The sequence below is a fragment of the Pleurodeles waltl genome, chromosome 9, assembly GCF_031143425.1.
Source record: "Pleurodeles waltl isolate 20211129_DDA chromosome 9, aPleWal1.hap1.20221129, whole genome shotgun sequence".
Lineage (NCBI taxonomy): Eukaryota > Metazoa > Chordata > Amphibia > Caudata > Salamandridae > Pleurodeles > Pleurodeles waltl.
This window is the reverse complement of record NC_090448.1, coordinates 887542330-887557701: the sequence shown is the minus strand read 5'-3', so window position 1 is coordinate 887557701 and position 15372 is coordinate 887542330. Positions and strand designations below refer to the sequence as shown.

The following is a 15372-nucleotide window of genomic DNA, read 5'->3' as shown; positions in this document are numbered from 1 at the left end:
AAGCAGGAGGGAAGTTTGACAAGTGGGTTGCACAGCACATTTTTAAAGTCCCTTTACACGTGATCCAAGAGATGTTTCTTTTTGTTCAAAACTCCTTTATATTTATTTATTTGCGGGGACTTTTTTTTAAAGATCATAAACAACTTCAGCACTTTTTAAATATGGATTGTGAGCAGGTTTTTGAAAGCAACCTAGTGATGTTTTGCATTATTTGATGGCTCACGTACTGGATTGTTTTTCAAACAGATGCATGGACTGCAACTGGCAGTTCAAAGTACAGTTTTAGCCAATCAGAAGCTGACTTTTCAAATAGCTTTGTGGTTCATGGTTTTTAATGCAGATCTAATTAACGTGTACATGTGCGCTGCAAAGTTACGTTAGGATTGACTTTTCTCTACAACAGGAAATCTGTTAAACCAAACAAAGCATACCGCAACCTGCATAGCAAATTTGTCTATACATAAAATTGCATAGAAAATATTAGATTTTTTACTACCCCTTATTACTCCATGACCTTGTACATTCTATAACCAAGCTACACCATAAAGTATATATGCAAACTTTATAAACTTTTGGGAGTTCGGGGGGCTGGGGAATTGGAGTTAATTATTACAGGTCTACTGCTTTAACCAGCCTTTCTACTGGCAGCCTTTCTACTGCCATGAAAAGGACTTCTTAATTGTGTAAATTCAATGAGGGCAGAAAAACGAAAATAAGAAGAGTCCCCTTTCTGTAAACCTACTCTCTCTACTTTCTCCACCTTTCTGTTGTAAGGCAGCTTTGGCACAGTTAATACTAGCTACACCAAGGCCATACTAGCTCTTTACATCACTACGTCCTTGGCCATCAGTTCATATTGCAGTTTACATTATCTTTGTGGGTGCTTTACACATTTATAAAATTAAAGCAAACAAGGGTGTCAGAGGCATAATTTATTTTCCGCTGTCCCGGGCGTTTTTGGCATTCATATACAGTCTTACCTACCACCCGATTGTATAGCTTGATTTACCATAGACAAGCTTAATATGAAAGGCACAAAGGCAACCAGTTTTCTGTCTCTGTCATTGGGAAGAAGTTAAATCCCAGATAACCAATTCTGTCTGCATGTCAAAGAAGCATAACTGTATGGCATATAAATCTTTGTTTAACTAAACTGACCTGAGGTTAGTAAAACAGCAAACACCACCATAGGTTGTGCATTTATCAAAGGAAAGCAGCTTGGAATGTCTATTGTTCGCATTATGATTAGAAAAACAATTGAGAATCACTACTGATTAGGAGAAGCCTTTCAGTTCAATCGTATTTTTTTCTTGATTTAGCTACATTGAAATTTTGTTGGCGATGAATAGGTGAAGCAAAATCTTAAGATCTGACTGTGATGTATAGAACAAATATTCAAACAGTTACTTCTTTCAATACATCCTTCAAAACAAACATGTGAGCATGTTTACAGAGAACTTTCACCAGGCGACACCAACCAAGGGTGTGCAATCAATTATACATAGCCACATACCAGCAGAAATTAAACAGTGTTATCCTAGCTAATACACTAAAGAGACAATTATGGTCAAGTATTAAAACTGAACAATGAGGTCTCTGGAACTCCTCTGCTCATAATTAAACAAACACTCAAACCAGAACAATAATCATGAGGCAAGGGGTAGTCTGACAAGAAAAAAGTTAAATTAGGGGTTCTACAAGAGCAGGTGCACAAGAGGGGAAACAGACAAACAAATGTTATGATACTAGATTCAGCTTTCCACCATGATCAGTGATATGGTTTTAGCTGCACTAGGTTAGAATAGAGAAGCAGAGAGAAAACCCCAAAGGCGAGATTCTTCCGATGATCAATTTAAATTCAAGTAAAATCCACTTTCGAATATTCTTCTACAAGACCAGAGTGGGTTTTGTCCATGAACAATCAAGCCTTAACCAGACTAAGTTTAACATATTAACCCATCTTCTTAACTTTTAGACCAGTACATGAGGCAAGTTTCATTCATTAGTAACATATATATACATATATCTTCCAAAAAGGAAAACTAACACCTGTGGACAAAAAATCCATTTTAGAGTCATGTTTTAACATTAATCCAGTTACCGTAAGAAAAAAGGTGCACTTGTATGATCCAAAGATACAGGAATTTTGACAATGATTTTTTGCAAGGTCATGTCCATAGTCATGGATAGAAATTATTTCTTATTGTTCATTTTCAATAAGACAACACTGATTTTGCTCCAGACGGCAAGGCTAACGGTGATCACATTTAAACAAAGGACAGAAAAAGCAACAAGCTGTGTCCTTAAAACCCATGATTATCTCTTTTAAAATCTGTTCACTTTAGGAAATACAATAGAGTATTTAATCCATGTTACTCAATAGTTGGAATGTTCTCGTACACAGATGGCATGTATCCACGTCTTCATGTGTCAATCAATTGCAATCTGCTGATCTGGTTTGAGGCTTTGGCAAACGTCTGATGGCGATTACACAGAACAGCCAAGCAGATGGGAAAAATGCAATAGCCTATAGTTTTGGGGTCAGCTCTTGTGCAAGAGTAAAGAAACAAAAACATCTGAAAATAAGGAATTAGAAAAATAGTTGCCCACAGCCAAAATGGCAGAGACAGCAGTCTGACTTTCAAGGAGTGTGTCCATGTAGCTTGTTCACTGGGTTCTTTGGGGTTCTCTTGAATATGCTCGAGGGCCAGTCTGCTGTAGGACTCATTGATCTCAAAGACATAATAAAACACTGCTGCACTTGCCAGGAGATAGAGCCCCACACCAATCCATCCCATCCTCTGGCGGAAGTTCATCATTCTCCATGCTCTGCAACTTTAACATGGATAGAGAGTTATGTAATATGTATAAAAATGACACATTAAACATAGAGTCAACATATTTGGTTGGTATCTCCACCCTTCCCATCAATGTGACACACTCACTCGAAATTCACCTCCTCCCACCACCAAAAATAATATGTTGGATGCACTTATATTTCACGTCCTCAGTAACAAAGTGCCAGTAAAGTTGCAACAATCAACAATTTAAATTACCTGATTCTGCTTAATACTGTCAACAGACTGGCGACAGTGCGGCCACTGTGAATTTCATGAAGGATTCTGCATGCTCGAAGTGGAGTGTCAAATTTAGTTTATGCATTAGCAGTTGTGAACTTACGTTTTAAACGTGGGTTCCCAAAAGATGGATGCCAAGGGTAAGTAGTGTGATTTAGCCAGACAGGTCCCTTTTCCTTATTCGCAACGCTTTTAACCACATTTTGGATATGGGATTCATGAATTTCTAGATTCAGAATGTGGCATTGTTAAGTTTTGAAAATTTCAACTGTAAGCTTATGATGTCTGGTGAGTTGGTCAGCAAAAGTTTCTTAGTAATGCACGCTAAGTTTTAAAAAATAATAGCACTCAGTGTTCCTAGAAGTTAAGTATCTGCAAATAAATTGTTTTTAAAAAATGAAAGCCGTGAAAATCTGCCAACCTCATTAAGCTGCTGTTTCTCGACATTAAAAACATTCCAAATAATACCTGTTGACAGCAAAATATGAACTAGGATATCACAATAACTAAACTAACAAGTAGACCCTTTATAATTTCAATGGTAGTAATCCTTGGTTAGAGAGTATGAAATTTTAGGCAGGGGATGAAACTCACAGTTTTTGGTTAAGTCTACTGTTATAATGTCCTCGAAGGAAGATCGGACAAAGTAGAGAGTAAGGTCCTTTATTAGGTGATTCTTCCAAGCTCTGCTCAACTGCCAAACTAAACTGTCCCTCTCACGCTATTGTCTTACCAACATTATAAACTAGGTTTCCAAGGCAGTTGGCATACACTATAATAGGGAAGGGGAACCAGAAATATAAAATATATTTACATACATGTTTTATAAAAAGTGGAACCATTTAAAGAAGACAAAAAGGCTAGCTAATACATGTTTAAATTGCACCAAAATTCCTTCTCATAAAAACAACAGAAGGGAAATAATATTATACAGCGAGTTAGAGAGCAGGAAACATGATATGTGAAAAGTGGTATCAACTTAAGATGAGCTATCTACTGGTGTTTTGCAATGCACAAATAAGGCCATTTAATGAGTCTGTCCGTGCAAGTCCAGCATGTCCATCTTCTAACAGCACCAAATTAGTGTTTACTTGTTTAATCCTCAATGGCTTAGAGTACTTATTGAACGCGTTCCTTGTGTTTACAGGTTTTTCAATCATAACCCATTGACCCTCTTTCTACTTCGTTTCTGCCACCTCACAGTTGTTGTCATGCTTTTGCTTGTATTCCTTTTGATGTTTTGCTCTCCTCTCAGACATTGATTTCTCCAAGAACCCATACAGGGGTACCTCTCTTTAACCAATTAGGAAAAAGTTTAGATCCTAGTTTCCTACTCTTTAGGGCAAGAAGAGGAGAAACACTTGATATGATATTAGGAGATGTGTGGTAAGACCATACCATCTCCCTTAGACTCTCTCCTATGTTTTTTCCTACTCCGTGAGCCAATTTAATCAATTATTTTCAATACAGAGGAGTCATGATATATATAATGAATACATCTCCCAAGAATTCTTTCATTTATTCTGATGCAAATTGTATTCCATTATCTGCAATTAAGGAACTAGATATACCTTCCTTTGAAAATGTTTAAGTTAGGAAGTCAATGAGTGTTCTAGTATAGATGTTGCTTGCCTTGGATGTGGTCACCCAATGCGAATGATAATCTATTGGTACAAACATGAAACTGTTAGTTACTCCTTGTAGATTAAGTTGACTAATGTTGTCTAGACCCAATTTATTCCAGGGTTTGGAAGGCACCTCCAAAGGTGGTAGAGGAGCCCTGCATGTTATTTTGAATTTATCACTCACACTTCAAGCAAAGCAACCACTTACATTCTATGTTGGAAAACAAAGTATACTGGGAAACTAATAATCAGCACAAACTTAGTTTTTGGTGAGACTTCAACCAAAACGTCCTTTGTGGGCAATGTCAGCAAAAAGGTCTCTTATGCCTTCAGGTGGGATAACTTGACTGGCCTTTATTATTAGGTCACAATTTATATATAGTTCATTTCTCACATTCCAGTATAGGTGAATGTCTTGGGGTAACTGTTTGCACCTCTCTGGCCAACCCCCGGACGATTCTTTCTCTAACTTGCGATAATGTTATGTCTTGTTTCATACACGTGTTCCATTCTTCTTTTAAGATAGATGCAAGGCGTAGTTCTCTCAATTCCACTTGTGGAGAAAACAAAATTTAGTGGTTTGTGATCTGTATGCAAAGTAAATTGCAGACCCCCACAAGAAAAATGTAAAGTGCCTTACGACCCATAAGCAAGCCAAAGTTTCCTTTCCCACTGTAGAATAGTTATGCTCAGATCCTACTAAGGATCTTGAGGCAAAAGTCACTACTCTTTCCTTCGTTCATTCAAATTGAGACAATGTGGCACCTAAACCGACATTGCTGGCGTCAGTATTAAGAACTGTTTTGAGATAACTTTTGAAGTTTCCAATAGAAGGTGCTTTTATGATGGCTTATTTGATTCTTCCAAAAACACATGGGCATTCAGTGTTCCAGCAAAATGGAATATCTTGTTAGTAGTACAAGTAATGAATGTACCTGTTCAGCAAACTTCTCAACAAATTTGGACATACACTACACCAACTCTAAGAAGGATTTAGATTTCACTTCATTCATAAGGGATGGTGTTTTCTAAACTAACTCAACCAAACTAAGTTTGGGTTTTATGCCTTCTCCTAAGATGGTGTGGCCTTGATAGTCTACTGAAGATACACCAATCCTACATTTGTACAATTAGATTGTGAAGCCTGCTTCCACCCGCTCGCTTAAAACCCCCTTCAATACTGAATCATGTTCCCTTTATGAATCCCCAAAAGCCGGAATATCATCTTGGAAGCACATCACTTTGTTTGAACCTTAAAGAATGTGTTGCATTATCCTTTGGAGTACTGCTGCTGCAGACTCCAAACCAAATGGAATTCTACAATACTGGTATGCTCAAAAAAGAGTAATGAACAAAGCAAGGTGCTTAGATTCCTGAAGTAGGGGCACCTTATGATGTGCAATGGATAAATTGTGCACACTGAAAATGCTGGCTTCATGGCTTAGCATCTCATTTATCTTGGGCAGTAGATATCTATCAACCCAGACATTTAAATGACTCAAATCTTCACAGAAACATATACTGTTGCCATTATGTTTAGCAGCTATCACAATAGAAGCTAACCATTCTGAGCTTTCTATTGTTTCAACTACTCCATTTGATTCTAATTTGTTTAGTTCTTCCTTCAAAGGTTTTCCCATCCTTAAAGGAACCGGGCAAGCCTTATGTACAACATTTGTAGCAGGTGGCTTTAATTTGATTTTGTGTGAGAAATATTTTAAAAGCCCTAACATGTTGGTGCACACTTCAGGAAATTCTTTACAAACCGCTAATCCTGTCACTGATTTGTCAACAAGGAAAACTTGTTCAATATTATTAGGATCCCGCTTGATCCCAAGATCTTTTTAGAGTTTCCACCCTAGAAGATCTGAATCCTTTCTTGTGATATACACTTTTCCCACTGTGGATCTACCCCTGAAGGAAATATGTCTGATCAATATGCCTTTTAAGGGAATGGGGTCCTGACTCCAACCCCCAAGACTGAAGTCTGGTGGTTCTAGGGTGTAACTCTCTGAATTCATCAATAAACTCCTCTTTATTTATGAAAGTATATGGTGAACATAAGTCTGCATATACATTGAAAAAGGTCACCTCAAGAACGATCCCACATGTGCGGTATTTTACATTACCACTTATTTATTTTGAGTTAACTTGAAGAAAAAAAAAAAAGAAAAAAAAACCTTTCACTTATTCAGTGTTATTAATCTCAAGTACAGTTTTACTTATTTGTCCCCTGTAGATTTGAGCAAAATGGGCCTTTCTATTACATTCTCTGCACATGCCTCCCCTTGCAGGACACTTAACATTATTTGCTAAATGATTACTGTTGTCTTATGTTTAACATCTAATTTTCTACTCATCTTTTTGTCTATGCAAAGTTTTAACTTTATATACTTCACTTTTTTCAGATACAGCATTCGTGTCAGCTTTGATTGTAAGTGCTTCCATGGGTTGCTTAATTTCATGGATACAAAGTGCTGTGTGCTCAATACTTTTAGCTATATTAATGGCTCCTGTAAGGCCAGGACTCTGGGATAACAGTTTTTCTTGCACTTTATAGCCATTCAAGCACCCGACTAATTGGTCTCTTATTAAAGAGTCTGTAAGATTACGAAACATCACATATAGCTGGTAACCCCCTCAAAGTTGCTGTGTAGCTTGCAACACTTTCATGGTTACCTTGGGGCCTGCTAAAAAACATGTCTCTCATATAAAATATTGTTTTTTTCTGAAAAGTGTTCCTCTAGTTTCTTTTAAGTACTTTGGTACACATCCAGAAGAGTGTTGTCTCCTCCCCAACTAGGGCCAAGGGTTCAGGCAAATCTTCAAACACCCTCCTAGCATGTATACTAATATTATAAAGTAATACATGTTATTTACGATTAGAGGAGAACATTTCCCCTTCAATAGCTATTAGGTAAGATACGAATAGCCTAATTCATATTTTCCATGGCAAAACAGGTTCTCCTTCCTCATTTAAGAGCAAGAGGGTTGATTCATGTTAGGCGCAGCCATAATTGAAATAAAAACGCTATACACCTGAATACAATTAGAAGATATGGAAGGAATATGTAATTACCCATCAAGATGGAACAATTCTACAATAAGAATATGGAAATTTAGAACTTTAGAACTGTCCCGCTTTGCACGGCGACCCTGGTCTCACTGATGCCGTCATCGGATGACTTCACTGAGCCACTGCTCGCACTGCAACCTGTGGGCCCCGCACTACAGCATCGCCTGCTCACACCACAGCCTGGGTTTCCCCGACGCCGCCGCCGCTCCTGCTGACACTGGCGCCGCTGCCTGCACTGTGGCCTGTGGACACCGCTTGTGAGGCACCCAAAGCACCGTCCTGTCCTGCACTGCAGCCCTGGTCTACCGACACCAGCACCATCGACTCCAGTGTCTTCACCAGGCATCCCTGCCTGCACCGGGGCCTGTGGACACTGCTTGTGAAGGCCACAAAGCACCATCCTGCACCGCTGGGTTGGGCTTACAGCCGACAGCTCTTTAGCAACAACGATGCCGCTGCCTGCACCGTGACCCGTGACACCGCACCGCCCTGCTTCACACCCCAATCCTGGTCTCACTGACGCCATTGGATGCTGTCACTAAGCCGCTGCCTGCACTGTGACCTGTGGGCACCGCACGTTGCATCGTTCTGCTTCGCACCGCAGCCCAGACGCCATCAACGCCAGCGCTCCTGACTTCAAAAGACCGGAGTTCGATCCGAATGACGTGTGACTTCAAGGGCCCAACGACTCCCACACTGACTCCGGAACCGACATCACGACGCCAGAGATGAAGTTCTGTCGGAGCTCACTGCAAGGATCATGACGCCCTGCAATTCCAAAGGCACTGTTTGCAGGACTTCCTGACACCGTAGCTGGCCTGCGACGCTGCGGCTGGCCTGAGTTGTTGGTTTTGTTGATTACGATGCCGTGATAGCCCCAGGTGGAGCTACAGACTTCAAGGAACTGTATTGTTGAGTAAATCTTGCAGAATTAATATATTTATTACTGCATGGTGTTTTTTTATTGTATTTGGTCATGTTTTATATAGTAAAATATTGGCTATATTTCTAAAACTGGTGTGGTGTCCTTTTGTGGGGTTTTCACGTATTACTGTGTGTTATGTGCAAATGCTTTACACGTTGCTTCTGAGATAAGCCTGGCTGCTCCTGCCAAGCTACCAAGGGGTTGAGCAGGGGTTATCTGAGCGGGTATCTCCCTTATCCTGACTAGAGTGAGGGTCCCTACTTGGACAGGGTGCAAACCAACTGCTAACTAGAGACCCCATTTCTAACAATTAGTATATCTCGACTTCTACTGATTGGACTTTTGTCGTTTTACTTCGAAAAATAATACTATTTTTCTAAACCTGTGTGAAGTCCTTTTTGTGGTGTTTTCGTTGTGTTACTGTGTGTGTTGCACAAATACTTTACACATTGTCGCTTAAGTTTAGCCTGACTGCTCTGTGCCAAGCTACCAGACAACGAGCACAGGTTAATTTAGGGTGTGTATCTGACTTACCCCGACTAGGACTGTGGTCCCTACATGGAGAGTATGCATAACTCTACCAACCAGAGACCCAATTTCTGAAAGAACCCTGCAATGTTATTACAAGTAAGCAAGCAGAGGTGTGGCACTCTCATTTCACCAAAGTACTGGCTTTCTTTGGGTCATTAGTGCAAGCTGTAGGTCAAACAATGTTTCACTACTGTGTGCAACATTCTCTTGTTTTTTTTAGTACATACTCTAAGTCCCCATCTCCCAGTTTCATCATTATAACCCCAGTCATCCGCCCCAATGTAACCTGCTTCAGTTCAAACAGTGCATTATATTTGTCTAAGTTTAAGATTATGCATTTATGTGCTTCAGCTCCCCAGATCGGGGTAGTAAGCCCAATATGTCTAAATAAAGATGGGCAAAGCCAATAGAAGTTAAGTAGGCGAAACCTATCGGCTTTGCCAATGCTTGTTTTATTTACCGACCCATCTCAGATTGGTAAATAATAAAGGAAAAAATGTTGGGTGCATTATTTTATAGGTGGAGCATGTGTAATGATACATGTGCAAGCACGAGGCAAAACACATTTATGCGCCTCCAAAATGATGCGGCTGCTTCATTGGGCCCAATACTTTTTGCTTTTTTTTTTTTTTTTGGCTATGTCACACAGCATCGCCAAAAGACATTGGAGAAGCCAATACTACCCAAAGCCGCAAACAACTGGCTTTGCCAATGCTTTTTGTACTAGTGTTTTTTCTTTACATTGATTTTGCATTGAGCTTGTCCATGCACGTGGAAAGACGTGTCTAGGGACTTCGTGTCTCTGAATATAAACATACTTCTGGTTTAACTTCAAAAACTGTTTTCGGGGAAAGAAAGACAGATGCCTGCACAAGATGGTGTAGTCTGGTCAGACAAACAGATAAAACATGGATGTAACCCTGTGCATTCAAAGATATTACGTCCTCTGTTCCTATCTAGCATGTTCTGAAATTAAAAAATAAACAGATTTTTCTACTCATTCTTGTGGAGACAGTCACAAGAAGAGGAAGTTCTTTCAACAGTCATGTGCAATGAATGACTCATCTCTTGGCCTTGGCTCAGGACAAAGAGAGAGACAACCAGGTACATTCTGCTAGTACTCAGAATTGTGAAGGTGTTGCTTAGTCAGATCTTTGTTAATGAGACAGTTCTTGTTTCTACCTCCACTGCACCCTGTGGAAGTTGTTACTGTGCATTAGCTGACTGTTTTGGGGAGAACCTTTCATATGATACTAGTGTGTTTCCTCTGGACAAGTGTCATTGTGCTCAGTTTTCATTGCTTTGGCTATGATTTGTTTTTGTTATTCACCTATGCTGTTTCCATGCAAGTAAGTAGTATTTTTTGTCTGTATGGTTGCCGTCTCTAAACATTTTAAGTAAGCTACAAGTGCCCTATAGGAACTATAAAAAACTCAAATGTAAAAAACATAAATAAATACACTTGCTGGAGATCAATTATCCCAATACTAAACAGTTGTACAGAGCAAGCACCATAAATCAGGTTTATTGGGTACACTTACTTTTTTATTTATTTATTATTTTTAAATTGGCCCATCTCTTATGGAGACTAAGAAACATCATCTTCGTCCCCTTTACTACAAAGTACATTTGACTACCAAAAGAGAACCACAATGCAAGGCAACTTCTTTCAAACTTAAAAAATAAAGGGTAAACAGTAGAAATCCTAGGTCTGTGCACTCAAGCTTCTCAATAGTGCCTATTCACTTGGAAAGGGAATGCCAACTCACAGCTGAAAAGGCTATGGTCAGATTGTCAGAACCAACAGACTTTTTTGTCCACCTCTAATCAATGTTTATCCATTCATACCTTCAAGCCATTAACCTGAATACAGGTAGAATGCCTCTCCAGAAACATAAATGTTCAGGTTTCTGTCATTTTCTATTTCCACTGATTTTATGGAAAAGATCTATTGTGCTGTTCATTTAGGAATTCAATTCTATCCAGAAACATAAATGTTCAGGTTTCTGTCATTTTCTATTTCCACTGATTTTATGGAAAAGATCTATTGTGCTGTTCATTTAGGAATTCAATTCTATCTGAAGAAAAAAATAACAGTGACCATCAAATTTGCTTGTCAGAATCTTTCAGCAGCACACATAGAAAGAGGAAACAATCTCTCAAGATTGTTTTTGTGCAGGAAGGTGACCCAGCACAAAAGCAATCCTGCATGCAATACAGGAACCCTTGGACAGTGGTGCAAGGGTGTCTGCATTGGTGCTAGGCAGAGAATTGTGCGCCAGCACAGGAGAAAAAAATAAAATAAATAAATGTCAAGAATGCGCTGTATTGGATAAATACAAAATAGAAAAAATGGGTACAATGGTAGGAAAAAATATATATATTTTACTACAGCGGTGAAACTATGAATCAATCACTGCAAAAATAATTTGTATATTTCTTTTCATATTATTTTAATTAGACAATAACATAGCTTCCATTAAACATGCCACAATACTTTTACCACCAATTACATATCATATAAACATGTAAAATACACATAAATAAACACAATACAAAATAACTTCAACAAAAAATAGTAAATAAATGTACTTCAGTCATCCTTTAATTTTCAATAGATGTGGTTATTGGCAGTGCTTTAAATGTAAATCCACATATGAGACGGTTGTATCATGTTCACATCTTTAAACAACAAATATTGTTATTTGTAAAAGGCAAAGATGTGGTTCATAAGCATTCCATCTAGGTTGTAATTAATGTTTTCTCACAACATCTCCTTAATACAACAAGGTCGACGCGTTTCGGCCCTTTCTTATTATGGGCCTCTTCAGGACTATCAGAGAACGAAGTACTGCCTGCTTCAGACACCGTTTGTCAAGAATACTGAACATCTATTAATGAAATAGGAAACACCTGGTCGGGGCCAAATGTGTCCAGAGCGACTAGCGCCGTGTTGTGGCTTGAAAATAGCTTTCAGTCTGTTTTTATGTATATCTCTCACCGCTTGCAAACTAAACGCTACGTCAAAGTTAGGGAAGATACGATTCTCCTGCTCTCCGAGGGTCAAGACTTCAGCATGCATGTCTAATCGAACATGGATACTCAAATAAAACTTTACATCAGGTCGGCTGGATTCTCACGCTCTCCGAGTATCTTGATACTCGGGGAGCAGGAGAATCATTTCTTTCTTAACTTTGGCAAAGCGTTTAGTTTGTGAGTGGTGAGAGATATACAAAAAAAACAGACTAAAATCTATTTTCAAGCCACAACACAGACATTTGGCTCTGACCAAGTGTTTCCTATTTCATTAATAGATCATCGGTGTTCTTGACAAATGTTGTCTGAGGCAGGCAGTACTTCGTTCTCCGATAGTCCTGAAGAGGCCCATAATTAGAAATGGCCGAAAAGCGTTGACCTTGTTGCATTAGGGAGAGGTTGTGAGTAAACATTAATTCCAATCTATAAGGAATGCTTATGAAACACATCTTTGTCTTTTATAAATAACAATACTTGTTGTTTAAAGATGTGAACATGATACAACCATCTCCTTTTTGGATTTACATTTAAAGCACTGCAAATAACCACATCTATTGAAAATGAAAGGATGACTGAAGTACGTTTATTTACTATTTTTTGTTGAAGTGATTTTCTATTGTGTTCATTTATGTGTATATTACGTGCTTATATGACATGTAATTGGTAGTCAAAGTATTGTGACATGTTTAATTGAAGCTATGTTATTGTCTAATTAAAATAATATGAAAAGAAATATACAAACTAATTATTTTTGCAGTGATTGATTCATAGTTTCATTGGTGTACTAAAATATATATATATATATGTTTTCCTACTACTGTACCATTTTTTTTCTATTTTGGCTTTATTTTACCCAGGTATAGTAGGGTTAGTAGGGTAGACCCCCATGTTTCATGTATTGGATAAATACGGCGCATTCCTGTCCTTTCCCTGTGACAGCGCAGCAAGGGACCTGCTGTGCTACCCTGCACCACAAGGCCCATAGTTATGGGCCTGAGTATTTTCTTTTTCCTCCAGCGATGTGCCCTGGTTCAGAACATCTATCTGCCTTGGCAGAGGGCATAGCAAGCCATGCAGACCTGAAACCTCACACATTAGCAATGAGAGAAAAATAAAAGCTAGACCGATTGCATCTGCACAAGTTGCAATAGATAAACGAGGATGTGTTTCCCTTATTTTCTGATGCTAAAAAGATATGCAAATCTATGGGCCACCACAATACTGTCAAATACGTAAATTTCTTATTACACTAACAACAAGCATTTGCGCAGAACACAATACAAACAGCCTTTTCATTTAAACCATATAGCAACCTCACAAAAACAAATGAGTCAGAAACTAAGGCAATTCAAACTCACGCCTTGTAAGCGGCATGCACCAGCTTGGATCATACGTCACGGAGTTTTAACTTGTGACCAGCAGGTTACAGGAGGCTTTCTGCAACTAAAGCGTTAATCTTTGAAGTCATCTCACACAGATTACATCCTAAAAACTGCTAAATACACAGAGCTTTTTGTTCTAAGTATCTTAACCTACCTCTTCAAACCAAATAACTTAAAATGCTGTTTGCTCATTTCCAAATTTTTAGTAATTCGATATTTCAGGAAACGAGCGCGTTGTCGTCGGTGAAATATCCCTCCTCCTTACATACGCCTTATGAGCACATTTGCTGCCAAGTACTTCAATTTTTACATTCTGCTCATAAACGTTAAACCCCATGCAATTTGGTGGCAAATGAGTCCTTCCCTAACAAGCCCAACCTAGGAACAAATACATTTAAAAATCACGTTACCTCTGCTTTAGCCTCTTAACTGACTTCAGTACACATAAAGGAGAGTAATGAGCAGCTACTGAAATAGCTAGCGTCTGATAACTGGCAATCTAAAGACCGATAATAGGAGGTTCTCTGCTACTTAAACTGTACCCTCAAACCTGAGATTGCCATTGGTTACAAAAACTGGCACGCCCAGTAAAAGACGGTATACCCAATGCGGAAGAAACAGATCGTGTGATATCCAGGAAGTGATTACTCAGCTGATCGGAAGTGTTCGTTCACCCGTCCCGGAAGTAGTGTTGGGAGCCGCATGTCGGCCGGTTGCGTGAGTTATGCGTGCGATGCCATGTTGTCCGAGGTGGTGAGGCACGAGGGAGTAATCGCAAAGTGCTAATGTGCAGCACTATTGGCATACTCGGTCGTAGTGGTCGTGATGATCCCCTCTCTTTCGGTCTTGCATGTCAGGTGGCCGTCATAGGTACAGCCGGTGATTCGATGGGTCTGACTTCCAGCCCACAAGACAGAGAAGAGGTGTTGGAGGTGTTTGCTGCTTTTCTCTCTGCCATTAGCTCTTGTTACTCTTCTCCAGCTCGTGTGGGGTCTAAAGGGCGGGTTGAGACTCCAACCTGGTTCCCCAGCTCCAAAGTCGCCCCCTCTGGCAGTTATGCCACATCTTCTTCTTTGTGAATTTCTATTGCTCTCCAAACAGAAAGCTTGTAAGAGTTGCTGGTGGCCAGTGGTTAAGATGGCACTGGGCAAACTCCCCCCCCCCTTATTCATCATAGCGGCATTGCATTAATTGTCTGAATGTAAGGTATTGCTGGTTTTGGCTCACTTGGTTACATTGAGATAATTATCACATTGCTAAAACGTTGGGTCTATGGCGAGTTTGCCTTGAAACGCTATACTTGTCTTGTGGTTCTCGTCTGACCAGTATTCATTTCACTGCTGGATTTCTACAGCAAACGTTGCATGCAGTTTCCTGTTTAAATAATTGCTCCTTTGTATGTAGGGATCATAGCATGATTTTAAGTCTTCTACTGTATGGTGGTTGCTTAACTCGTTACTGTTATCAGTGTCATGATTGGTGTCAACATGACACCCTTCTTGCAGTAAATTAGTTCTCTAACACCTCACATTTTTTAATTCACCATTTAGTAATATCACATTCAGCCGGGTTGCAATAATGATCTCCAGTGCATGTGCTGGTGCCATCCACTTTTGCACCAAAATGTGTAGTGTGTAATTTTGATTCCCTAGAAGTGCAGTTCACACATTATATCCACTCGTACCGTCTGCAGAATGTCAATGATATCATAGACATATTC

General features: G+C 39.3%; 1 protein-coding gene across 1 annotated transcript; it reads right to left on the bottom strand.

Annotated features, from left to right (window-relative positions):
* Window positions 1-314: 314 nt before the first annotated feature.
* On the bottom strand, window positions 315-14241 carry LYSET (lysosomal enzyme trafficking factor). The gene is made up of 2 exons (XM_069208218.1): window positions 14063-14241; window positions 315-2835 (listed from the first exon to the last, which is right to left on the bottom strand). The coding sequence occupies exon 2, from the start codon at window positions 2817-2819 to the stop codon at window positions 2424-2426; it is 396 nt and encodes a 131-aa protein (XP_069064319.1). The 5' UTR covers window positions 2820-2835; window positions 14063-14241; the 3' UTR covers window positions 315-2423.
* Between the last annotated feature and the right edge of the window lie 1131 nt (window positions 14242-15372).